This window comes from Zootermopsis nevadensis, unplaced genomic scaffold (assembly GCF_977971745.1).
Source record: "Zootermopsis nevadensis isolate Lab colony 2312 unplaced genomic scaffold, Znev_1.0 Znev_ptg000007l, whole genome shotgun sequence".
Classification (NCBI taxonomy): domain Eukaryota; kingdom Metazoa; phylum Arthropoda; class Insecta; order Blattodea; family Termopsidae; genus Zootermopsis; species Zootermopsis nevadensis.
The window spans coordinates 6487584-6511512 of record NW_028259139.1 but is presented as its reverse complement, the minus strand read 5'-3'; the positions used below and the strand labels follow the sequence as shown (position 1 = coordinate 6511512).

At 36.3% G+C, this 23929-nt stretch overlaps 2 protein-coding genes across 2 annotated transcripts in view; both read right to left on the bottom strand.

The window, feature by feature from the left end:
* Nucleotides 1-1147: 1147 nt before the first annotated feature.
* On the bottom strand, nt 1148-18193 carry FoxK (forkhead box K). Its single transcript, XM_022057230.2, has 11 exons — nt 17746-18193; nt 17144-17338; nt 14728-14898; nt 14200-14359; nt 13599-13745; nt 12237-12427; nt 11662-11846; nt 11197-11331; nt 10768-10888; nt 9477-9741; nt 1148-8043 (listed from the first exon to the last, which is right to left on the bottom strand). Exons 1-10 carry the CDS (start codon nt 18102-18104, stop codon nt 9522-9524), a joined length of 1884 nt encoding a protein of 627 aa, XP_021912922.1. The 5' UTR covers nt 18105-18193; the 3' UTR covers nt 1148-8043; nt 9477-9521.
* Nucleotides 18194-20372: 2179 nt separating this feature from the next.
* The window catches only part of Dnah3 (dynein heavy chain 3, axonemal), a 55654-nt gene continuing 52097 nt past the window's right edge, over nt 20373-23929 (bottom strand). The window contains exons 63-67 of the mRNA XM_087344130.1: nt 23466-23654; nt 22859-23067; nt 21918-22128; nt 21138-21251; nt 20373-20603 (exon numbers count right to left, since the gene is read on the bottom strand). Coding sequence (XP_087200256.1) covers nt 20421-20603; nt 21138-21251; nt 21918-22128; nt 22859-23067; nt 23466-23654 — 906 coding nt within the window. The 3' untranslated portion in view covers nt 20373-20420. The remainder of the gene's footprint in view (nt 20604-21137; nt 21252-21917; nt 22129-22858; nt 23068-23465; nt 23655-23929) is intronic.

Genomic DNA, 23929 nt, shown 5'->3' with positions numbered 1-23929 from the left:
GGGAGTCCGCAAACTTTTGTGTGGCATTCACGTTTTAAAAATGGCCGAACCTCTGTCGATGATGACGAGCGTTCTGGACGACCTTCTTCGAGCACAACGCCCGAAAATGTTACGAAGATCGACGTCGTACCATCAACGACTTGTGCGACATTGTTGGGATAGGCTATGGGACCTGTCAGCTGATTCTAAAGGAAGAACTCCACATGCGACGCATCACGACAACGCGCCAGCGCACACCGCCCTCAAAGTTCGGCAGTTTTTGGCCTCAAACACCATGTCCGTCATCCCGCACCCTCCTTATTCGCCGAATTTAGCTCTGTGTGACTTCTTCCTCTTCCCAAAGATGAAAATTCAGCTAAAGGGAAGGAGATTTGAGACGATAGAAGAGATTCAGGCAGAATCGCAGATGGTGCTTGACAGGCTGACAAAGAAAGATTTCCAGGGATGCTTCCAGGCTTGGCAGCGGCGCTGGGATCGTTGTGTTCACTCCCAGGGGAACTACTTCGAGGGTGATGGATGAATTTAATACCCGAGATAAGTGTACGGGTTTTTTTAGTTTTATAGGCGCAGTCTTGAAACTTTCCGATCGCACCTCGTAAGTACTTCACTATGTGTATGCACAATCTTCAAAATCACTTTGGCAGTTTCCTAATCTTACTTTTATGGCATTAGATCCTTATTTTCAAGAAATATAACAAGACAATTGAAAATGTAATTTAACAACAAAACACACCAAGTGAAAAAGAGTTTATGCACAGTCACATCCAGACTAATTTTGCATCAAAAAATATTGCTAAAAGAGACAGTAGTTTTCTTATGAATATAAAGTTTTGTGATCAAATTTATTACATACAGTTAAACATACAGATGCTGCAGAAATATACTGGTATTTCTCTCACACATATAACAGAAAACTGGGATAGCATGTACTGAAGTTTCATCTTGTCTTGCATGTAAACATTATTTAACTTACTCAACACAAATTTGCATTTGGTATGTTTTGTCTGTAGTGGTAATAAGTAGTGATTCCTGCAATTAAAGCTGGAAAATGCACGTAGAAAGGTGTGTTCCAACTACTTCAGAATACCAACCTTCAGTGCACAAAAATTATTTAGCATGAAGAGGAAGATGCAAATACAACCAGGTGTTTCAAGAAAGCAAGGCTGTTTATATAAATACATTGTAGTTTGTTTTCCGAAAAAATGATTTATACAAGTATCAGTCAATAACATCACATGATCTACCAACTAATTTAGCATCAATGCTTGATTATAAAATAAACAATGTTATGTTATGTTTATGAACTGAAGTAATGAAAAATGTAATCTTATTCAGATATAAAACTGCCAAAAAAAATGTGACAATTTTTTGTTCTATTATACTTAAACATGTAATATTTAGTCTTTCTGTTATGTCAATCTTCTCATCTCTTCTAAAAATTATCTTTCCAGTGCAATCTAAACAAACTACTAAAACCACAAATAAACTGTTTTAATGGACCAAATCACAGAAGGAACAAATTGATTATTATTGCCTATTTCATATGTATATATTATGTATGTATTAGTAAGTAAATAATATATTTTCACGTTCTTCCTGTAGTTATTCACGAAATATTAACATTTACAATGGTGTGTACAAATAATCTACAATAACATACAAGTCTAAACAGTACGCATAAAAGAATGCTACATGTTTGTAACAATCCATGTTAAACTTTTCCTACTGACTATACGTGGTATCTTTGAAAATTACATTATGAAGAATTTACTCCAAGCAACATTAGTTTAACAAGAATTGGTGCAAACAAGGCAAAAACGTTGTACTTCTTACAAGTATATATAAAGCAAACAATTTAATCGTTTTCTTCTACCCATGAGCTATTTAAAGGTTCAAGTTTATACAGACTTACATACTTACACTCTTCTTAGATACTAACAACACAGTTTCTCATTTAGAAAATTTAGAATGTTTACATTTTTGTTCTTTAAAAACTAGAATGTGGGCTGCTTAGGACAGAAAATGGTGGTCCCTCAAAACTGAGGACAGCAGCTGATCATATATACTCCAGTAAATAGCTCTATAGTACATAGGGTGGTTCAAAATAATCCATATCACTCATAACAAGCTGCATATTAATGTAACATTCCAGTCAATGGAATCGCTCTTAATTACTAACAGTTACTGTTATATAAACAAACCACATGTACAGATTCTTAGGAACATTTCTATTGTAAGGAACAGAATAAAGTTAGAAAGAGGATATCTATATAGTTCAATATCACAATAACAGTGCACAAAATGTACTTGATACTCTCCACAATATTTATCTCCACTTACACACGTACTGTATTTCTTGGATTATAAGATGTACCCAGATTTTAAAGGGAATATTTTGAGAATGGCAGATGTATAATTTTGGTCTAAGACACACACGGTCTTTAGGCAACACTAACAGGCAGGCAAAAAGGCATGTGTTATGCTTTGGAAAATGCGGGAATTTCTCAAAATATAACTACATTCATCTGACTTATAAGGTGGCAGTATACTCAACTTGAGTGCACATAAGAAAAAAACATAAAAGACTGAACAAGTAAAATAATTTTGCCTACTGTGATACTCTCTTAACTTCGAAAAAACATAAGGTTTACATATCATGGGATGGAAATCACCAATTTCCAAAGCTTACTATGTAGAATAAGCCCTCAGAAATGTAATTCTTTACACTGCCTTACACCACCCTGTTTATTTTTGTAATGGAGACATATATAACTTCATAGTTCTCTTATTTCAAATAATACTTTACCCATAAAAATTAATTATAACAGAGACTGTTATATAAAAATTGGCAACTATATATACTCTTTTAAAAATTTGTCCAAATTTAGTGAAACATTTTGATTTATTAAGAAACTGCAACAGTAATATTTTGTTTTGATTTTACACAAAAGCATTTACTGTCAAATTCCCATTCAACATTCCTAAGTTAAGGTCATGCCTTACTTAATGTTCAATGAGTGTAGTCTCATCCTGCCATAAAGTTTGCCTCACTTCAGTGCCTCAATGCATTGGAAGGAAGTTTTTGGTAGTTTATCTTTGCTATATTAGTTATACTACCAAATCAGGAACAACAAATGGTGAAGATTACTGTATTCTGAAATGCTGTGCTATGTAGTATGGTGAAGTTTACCTCACTCTGATGATGGAGGAATCAAGCACCTGAAGTATCAGTAAACTTCTATCACACTACTACATGGCACATCACAGAATACAAGCACCGACATTCTGGCACAGCACCTGAAATGTCACCATAATACGCAATATCTCTGTAATATAATTGAGCATTGCTGTTTACATTTTCAAACTCTTGAATCTTTGATTCACTGTATTAGAAACAGAAATGCAAAACTGCATATTTTGCAATGACAATCTTTAAAACACATTATAGTAATGTTAGGCAGACGTTATTTCTTTGAACTTAGAAATGATGGGAAATACACATAAAGCATAGCACATTTTGAGAAAGACTTCACAAAACTTAACATAAACCACTATGAATAATTAACTCCAACTAAATAAAATGTAAAATTTGAAGCTTCATGGTAACTGAATGCAATGTATGATGTTAAATGTTATGAACTCCATTCTCACATGTTTGATCACCAAAGAATACATTCCAAATTTGAAAATAGCATTTATCCTTATGTCTCAAATGGGGGGTGGGGGTTAAAAGAATATTTTTGCCTTATAGCACATATTTCCCACAAGTTTATTTCACAACAAACTGGCCTTAGTTATAAGCAAGCGACAGCAGCAACAGCTAGAAAATATTATATTATCAACACAAAGAAATATTAATATATTATACAGTAAGACAATTTTAACACATCTGCCCCCATATTGAAGTACGATAATACAGCACTGCTCTGTCCACAGCTACCTTGTAAGGATAGCAACATGCTACAAGAAATGAAACAAGACTGGAAAAGTCAAGAATACACTACAGTTTAAAAGATGTTCTTTATGTCACATGTGATATGAAATAGTCATAAGCCACTGGTAGATAGGAAGTGCCCATAAAGTTTTTTTCATTTAGGTTAAAGAATACGGGATTCCTATGTGTCCTTTCAAAATATGCTTTAAGAACACAGTTTTACTTTCTCCTGCTGGATGGTATATGCAAAGTTACCTTCTGTCATATTTTCAAACAGGTAGCCAACAGCAGAGTATTGGGAGTGATGCTATAAAGCAGTGATCACGTGTTCTAAAGTTTTTAATTATAATTCACTGTAAAATTAACACATACATCACAAAATAAGACCAACTTATGGTGTATTTATGAAAACACAGTTCATTTAGAATGTATGGCAATGGTGTGTATGGGCACATGGCTTATGGAGTGTATAAGCCAGATTAGGTAGGGTGTCCCACAAAGTTAACACTAAGCAACCCACTTTTTATCTCTCAATATACAAAGTGATAATAATTTGTGGCAACAGTAAGATATTAAAAAGAAAGCTGGTTTGTTTTATATTTCTTCTTTATTGTTCAGGTCAGAGGCTTTCACATACGAAGGAATTTTATGTAGCTACACCACTCATTTTTAAAATGTACACATAGAAATCCGTTTAGCCCCCATATTTAGGGTTGAGAATTTTGGGAGAAATAAGACCACATTTGTCTGGAAAAAACAAACAAACATTCCTTTTCACATTAATACCCCTTTTCACAAGCAGCAGCTAATTTAATGGATGAAATGTGGCATTCAGCAGGTTTGTTTATGCACAGTAAATTTCTGTTTACTATCATGTCTGCTACCCTTAGTAAGGCAGTAAAAATATATTATACGAATACCAAGTAAAAGAACAGAGAATAAAATATAATCTGAATGTATGGTATTTCTTTTTTGTACTTCATAAAGAAATCTGGTGTCATACTAAATGAATTTTCTATGTGTTTCTTGAAGAGTAAATATTAAGAATATACAAATTATCTGAACCCCAATTTCCATCAAGTGATGTAATGTGTCTTGTTGTGATATAAACTAATACACCTGTCTCCATGGAAAATATTCTCCCAGGTTGTTCAGTGAGCTTAAAGCAAGTGAGAAGTTGAAGATGGCTGTTCCTTGAAATGCTGTGCCACGTACTCTGACATATAATAACTGATATTCCCGAGGTACTTACTGCCTCCACCATCAGGGTCATCCTCATCATCACCATCATCCTGGTAATGGAGGCAGTAACCACCTCTGAAATGTTAGTTTATGTTTACTAGACAACATGGCACAACAGCCCAGAAGACAGCCAACTTTATACTTGTTGCCATGAGAACCTGAAATCTCACCTGACTGAGAAGCTGCTAATCAGGAGGATAGTACCGTCATATGAGATGACCCAATTAGTAAATGGAAGGTTGAGAGTTAATTTTGTGGGTAAAAAGTTCTTACTGGTCTTCAATTGGCTTGATGGTGCAGTGTTTGAGCACAGACAACTTTTTATTGTATTTATGCAAATATAAGCTGCATACATTTTTTTTTTTTCAAATTTACATCTGAAACTAAAGCACAGCATTGGATTAAGATGTATTGCATTATGGTTTCTGATGTAGTGAATGAAAGCAAGTATTTCAAAACAGTAGATACATAAACCACTGTTTCATAGAAGAATTTATGAATGTAACTGCATGAACGAACAGGAGGTTAAAAAAAAACTTTGTTTGGAAGGCCATGAGAGCTGTTCTGGCAGTGGATCGAGTTCTTGCCCTTGAACACAAATGGGTAAAGGGGTTGCAGGGAAGAAAATCTTTAACCAGCCTAACTTTCGCAGTAGCTGCGTAGAGCATAAAAATAAATAATCAGCACAGGGGAAATTATGTTCCATCTCTTTCTATCAGCATTTCTCTTTCATGCAAACACTGTTCTATGTGCATAGGATTTCAGGTTTTAACGATGGCGAGTCTGAAGATGGCGATGAGTCATCACTCTGATGATGGAGGCAGCAAGGACCTCTGAAACGTCAGTAAACTTCTACCAGACTACATGGTGCAACAACCCAGAAGACAGCCATCTTTACTGTTCTATCTGCATGGGTAGACTATGCCAACACCAGACACAGTAGAGGGTGTTCACACTGCAATATCTGCAGCCAAACAAATATAAGCTGTTTGGTTTTGTTACACTAACTAATACCAACTATTCTGATGAATAATACTAGAAGAGAGTGAGGCATGCTGTTTCTTTCTTTTGGTCTCTCATTTTAATGGTCATCATCTGCAGATATTATGTGACTACCACAGGCACATGTGACTGGTTGTCATGAAATTGCTGCAACAGAAATCTTTTAGGTGCACAAATTGATTGTAACTAGAACTTGAGCAAAATTTTGAAATCCTGATGTGGCTTACAAATGAGATTCACTTATTTTGTTTTCTTAATAAAAGTTAGGTGCAGCTTATATTCACATAAATACAGTAGGTACTTCATTCTGTTTCATCAACCTACAAGTCTTTTCTTTCAAAGGGACAGATTTTTCTGCACATCTTTAGATCAATGTCACAAAGTACTTACCACATATGACAGAATAAGATTAAGAGCATACATTAAAAGCAGTATCCATGCACAGATGCAACATCCATTAAACTAAATAAATTAAATCGTATATAACACGTACTATGTGCCAATTTCAGGGTACTTGATTTTTTTTTCATTTTTCAATGCTGAAATGTGAAGTAACTTGAAACACTTTTCCCAAGTCCTTTATATATAATGAATATTTCAAGCATCACATCTGTTCAAGTTATATACATTACTTTGAACCACCATGCAAATTATTTGTCAATGTGTAACTCATCCCCTCCCTAACTGATATATTACAATACCCCTGTGCAGCAACAGGAAATAACAATGCATTTCTGAAGGCATTTTGTGCTTGTAGGAAATTTAAACTATACATACAACAAAAAGAAGTAGTCTATTATAAGCGAAGTGGAACAGTTCTCAATTATTTACAAACTGCAACTAGTAAATGAACACAGAAAGAAAGACTCAAGACATTTTATAAACACATGGAAAACTGACAGCACTGATATGTAGAAGGGCATAAATTGTACACTTATTCATTTCCAATAAAATACAGTTTGATACGTCCATACGTTATATAATGACGATCAAGGATTATTATCACTTTATGGGAGTGTCATACAGGAAAAATAATGTAGTTCCTCATTTTATGCTTGTCAGAAGAATAAAAGTCATAAAAAGAAATTAGGATATATCTATTAATAACATAAAATTAAAACAATTACATATAAACAAGACATTATTTCACAGCTGATCCTGACTTCCTAACAACACAAAATGCCTTAAGTAACTGGTGTAGAGTACATGTAAATGGTTCCCAAACTCACTGCACTGCATAACACCATCACATAAAGAATACCCACAATAGTGTGCACCGTAGAAGCAAATGCTTCCAGACTGCGGAACTTTATATAAAATTCATATTTATACTAAACACATTCTACAGCCATTCTTGCAAGAAACAACTTTTGTTTATAGACTGCTTTCATAAGCAATGGCAGTTTTTAAACTCCAGTCACTGATATTACCATTAATACCTGATCAATCTATTTATTTATAGTTTATAAATCAATCAACTCTTTAATCAATCCACACAGCCCTACAAGTAATTAACAGAAAATATACATTTCCTCTGATAATATGGCATCCCATATCATTTTTTGTTATACACATTACAAAGCATAAGTTGGGAACCATCGACCAGCAGTTGCAATTATAATGATCAACTGGAAGTAGCCTCTTCACCAATGTATTATATACAATTCACGTACATTTATGTAACATACTTCTTTTTAGTTTCTTTGAAACCTACAACTTGTAGTAACTGATTATTTTAAACATCAGCCACTAGGTTGATTCAGTAATGAACAAACTGAACACTGTAACTTACAATTACTATCGATAATATACTACCACCCTTACATGCCTTTGACTGAACTTTAATTTCCAAACCTCTTGGCAACCTAGAACAAATACCAAAATATTTAAATCAAAATTTTGTTTGCAAATATTTTTTCATGATGGTTTCCTTGTGATTTGTAGAAAAACAGCAAATATATTACTCTAAGTCTTGCCACCCTTTTTAAAGATAAAAAAGATATAGAAGGACAAATTCATACCAATAAGAACTTTTTTACACAAGTACTTAACAATTTCAGAGATTTAAATCTCCAACTGTGATCTAGACTGGTAACTGGCTTATTCCAAAAGATGATTCAAACAGTGCAATGTACCTCCGTGAGAGAATGACGTCAATAATTCCGCATCCTAAGGACCTACAGAGGGCCTTTATTATGGCCATCAACAAAAGATCTCTAACACACGACGTCCATTTGAAAGCCGATTCCTTTCAGGAGGGAGCCAACTGTTCTGACATACTGCCTTGGGCATATGACAGTATCAACCAACCCAGGGATGCTCAAAACACAACTGTTCCATAGGCAGACCTCATTAGACAGAGCCCAAGTATCTAGAAGTACCAGGAGGAAGCTTTAAACCAGGAACAGGCGTAGTAGTACTGGAGGCGTATGGCAACTGGGGTACATGGCACTAAGTCTAGGGAGTCCGTGACCAGACTGCCTGAACGGCCAAGCTCTGAGGGCAGAACCCTAGTCAAGAGGTTAACACTCTGATGACCCAGGGACTCTATAAGACCAGAGACCTTTAGGAAGGTCTTTATTATGGCCACCAATAAAAGAGCTCTTTAACACAAAGATTCCATTGAGATCCTGCTGTGTAGGACACTATAAACCATGGAGGTATGGGGCTGCTAACAGAATAAGAGAATGAGGAGGTCTATGTAGTTCCTCAAACAGAAAAAAGTGTGTTTCACTATGTAGAAAATATAAATCTGTTGTTGCAAAGTTTAGATATGATATTTTGTTCATATTTCAACAAATATTCACCTTGGCTTTCGGCTTCAATATAACATACGAATGAATAAAATCAAAAAATGTGGAAAATATTCTATGCCCCCACCAGTAAAAAATGTCAATATTTTTGGAGTAGTTTCCAAGGGGACAGAAACAAGGACACAGACACAGGTTCTCAGCTGTATGTTCATTTTATGTGCTTTGTGGCAAAGAATGTATAAAAATAGTGCGATCTAAAACAGCGTTCAAGAAAGCAGACTTGATTATGACAGAAAATATTTCTTTGAAATCTGATGGTGAGCTATTCATCCTGTAAACATGCAAAATAAGCAGCAGGATGAAACCTTAAATTAGGAATTTCTTCTCATATTACTAGTTCTTAATAATAATAAACAAACTTTTTGTAAACTGCATCCACATAAATTTTACTGACAATGAGTAAAACTATGAAAACAAAGGCAAATGAGATACAATGCAGCAGAAGAATCGTGTACCACGTATCTTCTATATGTAAAAGAACTTACCTTTCAAGACAAGTGAAATATGTTCACAGTATTCAGAACTTCTTACTACTCGCAGTTTTCGACTTCTGTTCTAGCTTTCTTTCCCTCTTCGACCACAGTAGTGTCAGCCTCGCCACCTCCAACTATAAGGGGTGGCGAACTGTCATCAACCTCTGAATGAAGTCTTTTCACACCACCACTACTGCCAACCTGGTCCAAACTGCTGCTGCTACTACTGCTGCTGCTTCCACCACCAGATGGCACTGTAGGGGCTACAAAGGCTCCACTGAAATGTAACGTGATTATTACCAACATGCTCAATTCTATTTGAAACAAATTTTTAATGATGGTTACAGATATAATCTTTCAAGCACCACTTAAATTCACTGTTTCCTGACAAGATTAGAACACTTCATTTTATTACATTCTATTGCAACCTAGCAGAATTGAAACCTGAAAATTCATACCAACTAATGTGTACTAAATAATGTGTTCTTATCACACTATTACACTGTTGCTCGAATCCGACACCACAGACAAGTCCACGGTGAAAAAATGGACAACTGAAACGTTACACAGTTCAAAGCTAGGATTTTTGCCCCCAGTACCTTGAATTAACACGGTCTTACTGTATAACAGTGCTTTGCACATAGGAAGTTCTCAGCAATGAATATGGATCAGAAGTTCTCATGGCAAAGATATCAATTGTCCTCTGAAACATTCTTAACCCCACATAAGACTGCAGAACATCACAAGTCAGAAGACCAGAGATGATATCAATAACTGTCCTCTAAAAAATGGTATGGATTTCCTTTTGTTCCACAAATCAATTACACATCCATAAAAACTGATGAACAATACAGACGCTCCCCAGGTTACGCAAGACTCGACCTTATGAGAATTGTTCCATAAAATGCAAATGAAATTTTGTTGTTGTAAATGTTAGTTTTCTATGCTTACAGCAAATTTTTTCTGTGTTTTTATTTTTCCCAAGTTTTCATCTTTATCACAAAGTGCAAGCATGCATGCACAAACACGCACACATACATATGTACACAGACACATTACAGTAACAATTTCGACTTATGCAAAATTCGGGTTGTGCAAGACCTTCCGGGACAAATCAATTGCATAAGTTGGGGAGCAACTGTATATAGTTTACAAATTGTCTGTTATTACTAGTGGACTCTGGATTTATTAAATTTAGTACCTACATTTTATAAGACCTGAAAAAATTATACATATGCAACGATACTGTCAAAAGTTCTCTCACAAAATATTGCCAATATCAGTATCAATACAAATCATTTACCTATAGTTTGTGTAAGCAGCCTGGACTATTACAGGTGCTTGTGAATACGAAGCCGGAGATAATGATCGTTCTTCTGCCACGCTAACAAGGGTAGCTGCACTATTCGGGACAAGGTACTTTTCTGTAACGATACCGAACAGTAGGAGGTTATATCCCATTTAATGTCTTATCAGTCCTGTTAAGATAAATTTTAAAGACATTTCTTTGTTTATAATGTTTCCATCTCCAGGCCTGGCCCTGAAAATGGATGTTGGTAACTACCTACCAGTCTACATGACACCACAACCCAGAAATTCATCAAAATTTCCAATTGTATCAATTTATAATCATTATATATCATGAAAACGGTTTGCACATAAAATAAGTCAAATCATTATTTCAAATATGATAAATTCAAATGCTAGGACCAGAAGCATAAGTTGTTCTCACCTTCACGTGCCACTTCTCCACCCACACCGTTGGTCACGACAGTGATCTGCTGTGCAGGTAGCATGAGTCGAGACTTGCTTACCAGTGCCACCTGTTGGTGCTGACCCACCAGTCCACTTGTAACAAATGTTACTCCTACATCAGAAATAAAACACAATACATGATCCAGCATGGAATATGGACCATTTTTAGGGTTTCCTTGAACAAAATTAAAATATGATAGTGCAACTAATATCTGGTGAATTATAATGCCTAAAAAATACACCAGCTTCTGGAGTCAGTCATGCACTCGTGCAAGGCAGCAGTAAACGAACAGAGATCTTACTGACTTTTAGTATAAATAAAAAATCAAACACTATAATAATCTTACTGCAGTGATAACTTAAGTAGTGGTAAGTGACAGAGCAACTGGCATTGTCTATTGGTGAAGGGACTTACAAAAACACTGGTGTAATGCCCCCTTACCTGGATGGCCAGGAGAACCAGGTGCCGACTGACTTGTTTTGACTTCAAGGCGTGTTCCATGAATGACAGGAGAAGAGATGGTGCTGTCTGGGTATGAGTCAGGTGTAGGTGAACCCTCCCGTGAAAGCGATTCTGGTGTCATAAGTCCACTCATCCCAACATGGCTCGGAGATGCCGGAGCACTCCTGAAACAGATACCGAACATCACACTCAGCACAGACGTAAGTCACTGACGAACACCATCTGTAAAACTCCAAGAGTGCCCGTTGCATTCTCCTGTAAAGAGATCTTAGCAAGAAATGTAAAGACAATGAATATCTGCCAGTTCTGACACGGTCTCCAGCTAAAGAACCTTTAGGTCTTAATACCAGAAGGATAAATATTTATAGTGTTCTGTCCACATACATGGCTTTTATTAAACCATTACAACATTTAGTCCCCTGAAGATAAAGCTTGCCAAACTTACATTTAAAAACTCTGTTGGCAAAATATAGAATTACTAATTGCTAAAACAAGTGGTACATAAAGTTACCACCGAGTCTTAAAAGGTTAACTGAACCAAATCAACTATTTACCTAGAAGAAAGACCAAATGGGGCACGAAAACAGGGAACGCCTCTTTGTCTTCTTCTTCTGAAGGCCTGTTCTATGAGTTTTGCTTCAGACTGTGGGTCAATACGCCAAAAGGAGCCCTTCCCCGGTTCTTCCTGTGACCTTGGCACCTTGATGAAGTACCGGTTCAGTGACAAGTTGTGCCTAATGGAGTTCTGCGCAACAAAAACATTCAGTATAAAACTACAATGAAACTTTGAGATAAGGGATTAAGAAAACCTCAAACCTTCACACCAATACACCATTTTTACTCAAAAAATGAAACCAGATATAGGAAAGGTAAAGGTAAAGCAGTACCTTGCAGTTAACCAAGTTCCATGCATTTTTAACCTTGGCATAAGGAGGTGATCGGTCAGCTTCAAGTCCTACTTGCTTTACCCCCGAAGAAAGAAAAGTACCCACTGGATAGAAGGCTGGGCGGGTACAGTGGTTGGTAAAGTAACCAACCGTAGGGTGGTTGAATTGGGTTTCATGTGCAAGATCAGTAATTTTTTCTTTTCCATCATGTCCAGAACCACTGCAGCCCACACAGCATTCAATTCAACGGATGCTACAAGATCATTATTTGGAGTTATAACAGTCAGAGTATGAAATCGACTACTCGCCGTCATCTAGTGCTGAGATTATGACTGTCTCGATGTCTCCTATATAACTTCACGGTGCAATGTTTAGGAACGTCAAAATTTTCCAAATACTGAATAAACAGGCTTCCAATAATTTTGCAGTTGCAGCTTCTGCAGGCCCTAATTACTTTAATTACTTTGCATAGGAGAGCACCACCAGCTACTGAAACATTGTTGATGCTAATAAATTAAAAGTTTGAAACCTTGATAGCCTGCATATGACTGCTTCAAAATAAATTCACTTTTTTGGTATCAATCTACTGAAATCCCACCACTTTCTAATTTTAATAATATATAATGAAAAGATCACATCACACTACCATCTAATTTTGTTTCACTAATAAATTTCCCTTCCTTTTATTTGTACAAGATTCTAGATGCAAGAAACCAGAGTCAAATAATAACAAATCAGTTTTAAAAAGTATCACATGCATTGTTGTTAGGTTGACAGTCTGTCTATAAAACAAGTTTTATGATTATAGTCTCAGGGTTTAATAAAATCCGCTATGTGTTTCGACATTAATACGTCACCTTCAGATGGTTCTCTTTAACTGGTCAAAACAAACAGATATGAATGCTGAACTGTACACATATTTGAATCAGATAACATTTGTGCGGATCTGTGCGATTCAGGCTTCAGTTTCGTATCCCAGACCTCATGCTGCCATTGTTACGAGTAATTATAATTAATAATTGTACATGCCTGCCAACCCTTGTCAGCTGTTCTGTAGTATGGGTAGTTTTTTGTGATATAAGAGTAGATCCCGCTCAGAGTCAGCTGTTTGTCTGTAGCAGAAGCTATAGCCTGTACAATTAACTGGGCATATGAATAGGGAGGTTTGGAATCATCCTGGAAACAAATAATTGCAATACATTATAACTTGAGGCTGAAAGAAAATTCACAGATATGAAGTACAATTATATCTGAACGTTACAAAGAAAGAATTCATTGCAAGACATGTATTAGGAGTGAAAAACAAACACTGTGATTTTTATCTGTATTATACAAAATGTCATTCAACACTTTTCATAAGTAAATTACTAAATGACAAATGCCTTGATAATGGAAGCAGCAAGGACCTCTGAAACGTCAGTAAACCTCTACCAAACTACACAGCGTAACAACCCAGAAGACAGCCATCTTTAGATATAACTTGTCCTTTGTTTGTATATTTTCTGCACTTTGAGCAAACACACAAAAATATGTCTCAGCAGAAACAAAGTATCTTGGAAAACAATTTTCTATAAAACTGGCACTCATCTGTTTTAGAATTTTGAAAGCACTGAGAACAATTCAGGGCTACCTTTGGTGGACTGTAGGGTTCTGAGACGGACGGTGGAGGGCAGGAAGTGGCTGTTCCATTGGGCCCACTTGTCCGGTAAAGCTTATGACTGGCATCCAGTGCTGCTGAATGGTGGTTATCTGGACTCGGCACTGACGTAGACATCGTAACACCACTATGACTAGAAAAAAAGCTCACATTAGAGACATAAGAACTGTTGACAAACCAGTTCAGAAGAAGTGTACACAAACATTCTCATTCAAACATTACCATCAAGACCTATTATGCATTCCCCAAACTAATGAATCAACAGATGCTGGTCTAAACTAACAGAGATTTTGTACGAACCAAGTAAGTCTGTCAACCACTGATTAGACACACGCATAATATCATCATTTTTTAAGTTCAGTAAAGTCTACACTTTAAGTAAGAAATTTGTAAACTCTCAAGATTGAAGAATTTCTTCATTGATATGGTGATATTTGGAATCTGATCATATACAATGGCTTCATAAAGTGAAGGCCAAATGAACATGACTTTGGAACAAACCTGTCTTCTGCGGTGCTTGATGAAGCAACAGTGATGGTCTGCAGTGGCCCACTGTTTCCTCCTACAGCAACAGCTGCTGCATATGCAGCCACCATTTGCAGGTCTGAAGTGACATTGCGCCGGCCATGACCATGCCCCCCTCTTGGACTCGCTGGACAAGAGTTGGCAGCACTGTAATCATACAACATTCACCACTTCACTGTGTAAGAATGGTGCATGTAGAAATACTTGTCTCCTGTTGGTATATAGCAGCCAACCGATCTTCAAATATGAAGTACTTTTGTATTTTTAATATATAATATAATTATTTCTATCAATGTAGATGAAAACCATTATCAATGTTTACCTCAGGTCAAGGTATGGCTATACTAAATCACAAGAATCTGTCTCAGTATTTATTTCAGTTGACTTCAGTGTCGTTTATTATATGAGGATTTTCAAGAATAATTCTGTAAAATTTCTCATAAACCAACCAAAGTACTGGCTACCACTCCACTGGAACTTGATGTGTGGATAACAGACACAATGGCTACAGTTTCCCTCAACTTGTTTAACATCGTGTACATATTGAAAATGAATGCAGACACGATATCTGCTTGGTCACTCACAGTACCCTCACTAAACATCTGTACAATGAAATTCACAAAATCCTTATCACATAACCTTCTCAAATGTGTTCAGTCTTCATTCCTGTATATTTTAGTTCAGGATAATATTATTGTAAAATAGTACATATTTCATGTGTACAGCCTGCGTACCACAAGCACGACAGCACAAGATAACACTGCACACTTTGTTTCACAAGTTATGTAATGTATCACACGTAGGATATGTCTTCACCACTAAAATGAATTAATAACCACCGGGATACTGGGAATGACCCGTTTTTCAAGTGCCTGAGCACCGCGGGTCCCAACTTTTCGTTGGCTTGATCTATAGACATTTTGGTAGGACTCCTTGGACGAGGGATCGGTCCGTTGCAAGGCCTCTGCCTGTACACAGGACAGCACAACACAGAAAGACAAGGACAAACATCCATGGCTTGAGTGGGATTCGAACCCACGGTCCCAGCGACCAAGCGGCACAAGGCCCAGGCCTCAGACCACGCGGCCACTGTGGACCCCGAATTAATAACCAATTGTCAAGAATTCTTATGCGGGTATGACTCAGAATATCAATTCACAAGAACTTAAATAAATATATAATTTGACTGTTCACTACTGACAGAAGGAAATAATGGCATGGCAACTTAATTTGTCTACCTGAAAAATTATGCAATTTTGAATCTTTTCTTTTAAAGTGGCCACACTAAAGATAAGTGTGATGGGAAACATCTACAGTCACCATCTACCTGTACACACAAAATATCTTCAACCAAGCTGAACATACGCTCAAGACATTAACTATTGAATTTAAACCTTATTTTGGTCCACAGTAGACAATTCTGGCCACAGCTTTACATGACACTCGAATTATGAACATTTTATAAAATTTCATGATACATAAATTTGTTAAAATTCAGATAAATTATGCTCCCAAGTACAATGTTTAAATGACTTGGCCTTTGCCTATCCGGTGAGCAACACACATTTTTTTAGACACAAGCACACATGTAATGAGATTTCTATTTGCCCCAAACTCAACAAAAACGTTTTAAATACATTACTAGAGCTGTTTTTGAGAAAACGGCCATCCATGTCTAAAGACTTGTAGTAATACAAATACTTTGCATATGTATGCACTTATACACGCCCACCTCTTGGACAGAGTACACTAATGCAGCAAATAACTGAAGAGTTCAATGTTTCATTCAAAACTAAAAACTACAGGTAAGGCAACATTTAATTCTACATATTTATTTAATTATCATTGATATTTTTATAACTGTTTTATTGAATGCTTGTATGTATTGCTTTGCAACACAAGTAATGAACTAATGTTATGCATGAGAATCCATTTTGAGAAGCTAAAAGGAGACTCTGTTAGTCTACCTTTCATGGAACCCCAAGGTTCATTATTGTGTAGACAAGAACCCACAGTAAATATAGAACATTAATTTACTGACATAGTCACCACCTCTCTATATATTTTTATTCCAATCATTCATCAACACTCTAATGCCATAGTGCGAAATGCTTCAGCTTTAACAAATTTCACATTGCATATGAAGTTTGATTCTGCTGCTTGCTACTTTTAAGGATTTGAAAGATATGACTGTCACTCAGTGCAAAGTCTAGTGAAGTAAGGTAGGCATGGGAGAACTTATATGGGTATTCCCACAATTTATGCCTACCACTGACTTAATACATGCAAACAATACAGCTTGGGATATACAAACATTTGATAGTAGTACAATGAAGGAAATTTACAGAGCTGTATAACACATTACAAGAGAGAAAATATTTGTTTTTCATACCTGATTGTGCCTGTAGGTGATGGAAATGGACTGTTGAAGCTTACATCAGGATCAGGAATATTAATCCTAAGAGGGGGCAGCGGATCTCTTGATCTTGCAGGCGAGGTCTGACGAACAGTTACTGGAGGGTCTGCCTCATCCACCAAGGACTGAAAGACCAACCTTATGTTGGTGCTTGGGAAACGGAACGTACACCTGGCAATAAAAGTATTGCTATTTAGAGCAGTAAGTCTCTTTTATTTTTCAGAAAACTGAAATGCAGAAAATAAACAATCATTACTTTTGGGCAATGGCATACAATTTTAGTTTAAAGCCATATTTAATTACGTTGCGATTATGTGTTGACATTTAGTATAGGCTGGAGTTATGGTTCACACTCCTACTTTACGTTGAAGATGGACTATTACAACTTTTTAAAGAATGACAATACCAGGATGATATGTAAACATTTTGAAACTTCTTGCCTGGAGCAAAGACAGCAGGGTGGGAGTAGTCACAGCTAGTCTCGTGGCCTTCAAGTTAGTAAACAGAACTCGAACTGCCCGACCCTCACAGTGTATGCCCCATGTTGTTTATAGTTTCAAAAACATGCCAATACTTACGTTTTCGGTAATTGTAACGAAGGAGCTCCTTTTCTTTGGAAAACTCCATCAACAAAGACACCATTCTTTCCATTACACAGCATATAAAAATAAGGATGTTCAAAGAATATTTCAATATGTTTTCGCGAAATGAAACTGGAGTGTCCCATGTTTACATCGACCTCGCCTCGAGAACTGTTTCTGCCAATGGTAATCCTCTTCTGACGAACCATATATTCGAACTCCCGACCTTCTAGGCGAGCTATTGCAGTTCCGTCGCTCTCTGGACTCCATTGAAGTTTTGAAGGACTAGCTGGGGCTGATTTTAGGGCTAAAAGAGCCCACGCATCACTCGCCTCCGGTCGCGAATGGTCAGACATCACTCGGGGAATATGGCTTCCTCAGAGCCGATGAGGATAGTATGGATGTTTACCCATAATCCAAAACGTGGGTGGCCTTAACCACGTGACGATCACTCTGCGTGTTTAGTCTTTATCGCAAGGAGATACAAATTTTGAAGCACGTTCTGGTACCGAAATATAAATGTAAAACTAACATGATACAAAGCACAAATTCTTGCAACAATAATTATAATAATAATTAATATTTAAGAAAATATAGAACGACAGATTATTTAGCACAGGCTGTTTTGTAATAGCGTGTATATTAACAGCCACAACGTATTCAACTTCGCATCTTCCAATAACAGATGTATTTTAAAAGTACCATATATACAGTCCACGACTGTAATATTGCGACTTGCGGGGTGAGGAAGTGGGGGTGAAGGAGGAAGGACTTCCTGCATTCCTTGCAAGTCTCAAGATTACAGTCGTGAACTGTATGTCTTGTTACGACTGCAGGTAACCCTCGATTTACGACGGAGATGCGTTCCTGGACGAACCGAAGTAAATGGAATCGGCGTAAATTGAAACTCTTTTTATAATGTAAATCAATGGGAAGTCAATGACATGCGTTCCCGGCACCCAAACATTGACGAGTAATATAATGACATTACATTTAAAGTTCTGAAATAACGTAAATAAAATAAAGAAATTTAAAAAATATATTTTATACACTTACAATCGGCAATTCGCTGGTCCCCGCGATTGACTGCGATTCCTTCATGTGATTGATGTGTACAGTCATCTCTGCTGTTATGCAATAGTTGCATTCATGTAAGACACCGACCTATAGAAAATCGCATAGTAAAAATAACCCCGGAGATTAAATTAGTCCTTTGAAAGTTTAAAGCGCCAGGAATGAAACTGCATAAGAGCAAACTCGCATATACAAACTTTGCATTCACAAACAGCTTTTATCGATTCATCGATCTCATTGAAGCAAATTCGCGTTAACGAAACATACTTAACTGCAGAGGTGACTGTATTTGTAATTTTTATTCAAAATCAGCGATGTAAGAATTACGATTTAGTACAAGAATCAGTACGAGAAACATTGTAAAACGTTATAAATAATAGTAAAATTTTTTTTTTCTCACTTTTTGACTTGCTTGTTTCAAAAGCGGCGTTATTCTGAATCGGCGCAAATCGAGGGTTACCTGTATACACGTAAATTATGTAAACATGATGCTCAACTTTAACTTTTCTGCTGCAGTGGCAACTACATGTACTACAAGATTTAATATAAAATAATTGTGCATTTTCCCACCGTATGATTACATTTATGGCTTTTGATTGATTCTCAGAATAAACAGCCAATGTTCTCATAAACGACATTAAACAAGTGATCTCAGTAATGGAGACACGTGTTTTCTTTGAGTTAAGAACTGTGTTTAAATTTTTGTTTTGTAAATGAGCTGGTGCATCAGAGGGTTGGTCTGAGCCTGAGCCAATATGGACATTGTGGCGAAGAGGACAAGATTGGAAAGGCATACTCTTTGAAGTACACTGAAATTTCGGATGTTTTCACTAAGTTGCTTTATTAATAAGCACAGATGAAAGGAACTGTGTACCTAGATTAATCTTACTCAAAAGTAATAACAAAGGAACCATCATATCAAACATCACTGTTGGGATAGTGTTACCAGAGGTCAAATTTGTGACCCAGTGTTGCAACAGTATATCCCAAAAATGAAAGTTACAGAAGTGTTGTAACAGTATTCCAACAATGTACTTAATCCACAATGTTGCAACATTGTTCCAACAGTGCATTCTTGTGTACAGTGTGTTCCAACAATGATCCAGGACAAGCTGGTTGCCTATTTCCTAAGTAAAACATGATGAACAGACCGACAGGGTGTTCTTCGCTCATGCTTAAGTGTGAAGGAAACCTAAAAATCCTGCTCTTTCAGGAATCAAACCCCAGTTATTCAGTCTGCAGCCTAGTCACTATAAACAACAGTATAACAAGGAGCTTCATAAGTTGTACTCTTCAGAAAATAATATTAGGATGGTAAACTCAAGGAGCAAGAGATGGGCAGAGCATGTAACATGTATGAGGATGAGAATAGCATACTTGATTGGTTGGGAAGAGACCACTAGGCATAGATGGGAGGGTAACATTAAAATGGATCTTAGGGAAATAGGGTAGATCAAGAAACCTCCAAAAGGAGGCACCTATGCTGCACAAGGAGCAAAAGGGTAAAAGAAGACATGACTATAAAATATTAAAATGCAACAACATTAAGATTACATGATTGAAATATATATATTATTATTTATTGTGTATTATTTATGTCAATCATCCAACTGACAAAGACTGGCAACCCCACGATTAATCCAGTGTTCTTCTGGCCTTGATGAAAGTAAGTCCACGTACATAACGAAATTTGTAGAGTGACCAGTTGTTGATAGGATTCCTCTTCGTGCACTGGTCTTGTATACGGGACAGTGATAACAAGGCACTTGTGTGAATTTTGCCTGAAATGTTGCGATTTACATTACTACTATAGTAGAATAGGAAGACATATGTCTGAGAAAATTTATGTCACTGAATTTGTCAAAAATTATACCTTAAGTTCTGAGAAGTAAATAATTTCCCATACATTTAACCGTAATTTGCTTTTAGGAATAAGCAAATAAATGTCTTGAATTATTTCCTTTCTTAATGTATGTGTCATTAGAACTGCTGAAAAAATGTAGCTGACAATTTAGTAAAATTTATTAACAAAATAAGATATTTTTGTTTTTTAGGAATTATAGGAATACAATTAATTCCCTGTCCTTTTACATAAGTCTGCATTAGTCTTTTGTTGGAGAGAAACATTTCATCTGAAGAATTGCCCTCATGATGGAGGCAGCAAGGACCTCTGAAATGTTCTACCAGACTGCATGGTGCAACAACCCCGAAGACAGCCATCTTTGGACTCCCCACTGTGAAAACCTTATACTCGGCTTGTTCAGAATTTATTGATCTGTGTGTTTCTGTGTCTCATATGAATTTCAAGTACTTACCTTTACACCTGGCTTCAACCAAACAACTGGCAAAATATCATAAAGAATTTTAGGAAGTGATTCTCTCAGTTCTGTCTGTTGTCTATCCCACCAGGCTCCTTCCAAATACAGACCCTGAAAGTTATAAACCTACATTTAGCAAAATAATACATGTCCAGTGATTGGAAGAAGTAAACTTGTAAGAATCTGGCCTTACCTCAATGAAGACATCAAATTCAGCCTTTTGCTGCATGAAAAATAAACATTTATATGCAAATGTCACAAAAGAGAAGCGATTAAAGTGGCTCTAACATGCTTGAAAATCCGCAAGAACATATAAATCAAAAGTTATAAAACAGTATCATTATTTTTGTCTGTCACAGTCCACAATTAATGTGTTGCAATCTTGACACAAATGACTGTACACTAACCCTTTGCTGTGCAGAATATAATAACAAGAGCAAAATGATATGTCCTCTGCCATGCCATATAAAAATGTAAAACATGGTAAGATTTTGTCGATGTTGGTCTGAAGTCAGCTATGAAAATAGAGACAATATGTTTCTCTGAAATGTTGGTATTTTCCTACAAGTGCACTCAGATTTACTACCCAGAAGACGATCACTGACATCTACATTTTCACCAATATGAAAATTTCAAGTGGAAGGATTGTTTTTATGTTCTTGGAATTATGATGATAGTGATGATAATGAGGAGGAGATGATTTGCTCCAAGGCTTCCAGTTGTGGCTGTTTCTTTGTCTTTTATATTTATTCTTATAATATTAAAAGTTTTATTTACCTTACAATAAGCACCAAATGAAGGGCTGTCCTTTGCATCCATTTCTACATTCAAAATTTCAAATTCAAAAGCAAGATGATGAATTGGTATCTTGTGTTTACGGGAATAATTCTGTAGGACTCCTGTAAGGAATGACTGTGTAAAGTAGAAGCCAGACAGCCAAAACACAACTGGTGTGCCATGGTCGATCCAGTCCTGCAGGAATTTTAACCTGTCGAAACAACAGATATGTGTTAAACATTACTACCTATTACAACATGGAGAAACTCATTTGGAATCCAAAACTTCCTATATCTATAATTTTTAAGTTTAACAGTTAATGGACAAAATGTTTCCGGCTAAATAAATAAGATTCTGAACTTTATGAAGAAAAATTCACTTCTTAGATTAATTTATGTGACAAAACTTAGTATCATTGAAACTGGTACTCTAGGTTTGTATTTCTGGCAAACACAGAAAAGGTAATATGCACTGTGTAGAATTTGAGGTTTTCACAGCAGTGAGTTTGAAGATGGCTGTCTTCTGGGTTGTTGCACCGTGTAGTCTGGTTTAAGTTTATCTTAGTATGTACTGTTTATAGACAGAAAGTAATGTATTTAAAGTATTTGTTTTTTTTAAAATCGATGCGGTTAAAAGATATTTATTAAATGGGCATGAGCTGAAATATAGTGATACCTTTCTTCTGTTTCATCATATTAATTATAAACACAGGCTTCAAAGCAGATTTTTTCTCATAAATGCAAGCTTTAAAATAGGAATTGAATTACTGAAATGTGTTTAAGCATAAATAGAAGATTGACAACAACACACAAACCTGAGATGTTATAACGGTCTGTTGTTCCTAAACTTAAATTCCATATTTGATAATACCAAATTTTGAAACAATATTTTGGAAGGTACTATATGTGTAATTGCCAGATGAACATATGAATTACAAATACCTTATGAGAAAGTCAGTGACGTAGCTGCCAAGAGGTTTGAGGGATGGATATGACCTACTGGTCCAAGCAGTAGGCACTTTTCCCACCAACATACTGTTTTGAATTTCCTCTAGCTCAGGTGACATAACAACCTCACCTTTCACAGCTTTCTGCACATTCACCAGCGTCTCTCGGACAACATCAATAAGTCGGTTGAACCGAACAAGCTCCTTGACAGAGTAATAATAAAAAAAACTCATTAATAAAGTCATGCAAGTACATGATACATATGTCAGTGATGAAGCATGCTATGAGACTGAAGGGGATAAATTCAATTAAACACATTAAGAAATGTGCTGTACTGTCCTAGGACAAAGAGGAAAATGGGAAGATGTCCAGTAGTTTGCTTCAAGATATACAAATAAGGAATAATATGTCCTGATATATTTCCATACTATAGTTCAAGCAGTTAAAATTGCCTGCTCCTCACTGTGGAGGCCTGTAAATTTACTCAAGTCAGCCCGTGTGAGTTTTGTGGTGGACAGAGTGACATTGGGCCAGGTTTTTCTCTGATTCCTACAATATTCCCCTATCAACATCATTATACCGCTAAAGATGGATAACTCACCTGCCTTAATACAGTGTTCATAGAGTTGGCATAGAACACAGGATAACGTTCTGAAACAGCTTTGATATCAAATGGTTTTGGCACTTTGGCCAGGATGTCTGCAGCCAACTCAGTGATTATTTTATCCATCTCACCACTCTCGCCACTTCCAGTGACTTGCTTTTGTGTTAGTAGAACACCGTTAAGTAACTGTGATGAGACCAAATAAAAATGATATGACAACACAGTTTGTAGTTTAATGTATCTTTTTTTTTCATGAATCTTGTACTGAATCACTTCACATTGAGCAAGCAAGATTATCTTTATGATGTGATGAGGACAAAGCACATCACAACACAGAAGAACAATACTGACATATTCACTGCTGTGAGAACATCATATCTTACAGTTGAATGCTAAAACTCTATTTCCTTAAGGTCAATATTAATATTGTCCTCCCATCTACACCCAGTGGTCTTTTCCAT

What these genes read in the sequence shown, in the direction of transcription:
- FoxK (XM_022057230.2), bottom strand. Translation starts at nt 18,104, where the DNA reads ATGTCTGACCATTCGCGACCGGAGGCGAGTGATGCGTGGGCTCTTTTA. An exon ending in AACCCTACAGTCCACCAAAG is followed by an intron (nt 13,746 to 14,199) that starts GTAGCCCTGAAT and finishes ATTTGTTTCCAG; the next exon opens with GATGATTCCAAACCTCCCTA. An exon ending in TGGAGAAGTGGCACGTGAAG is followed by an intron (nt 10,889 to 11,196) that starts GTGAGAACAACT and finishes GTATCGTTACAG; the next exon opens with AAAAGTACCTTGTCCCGAAT.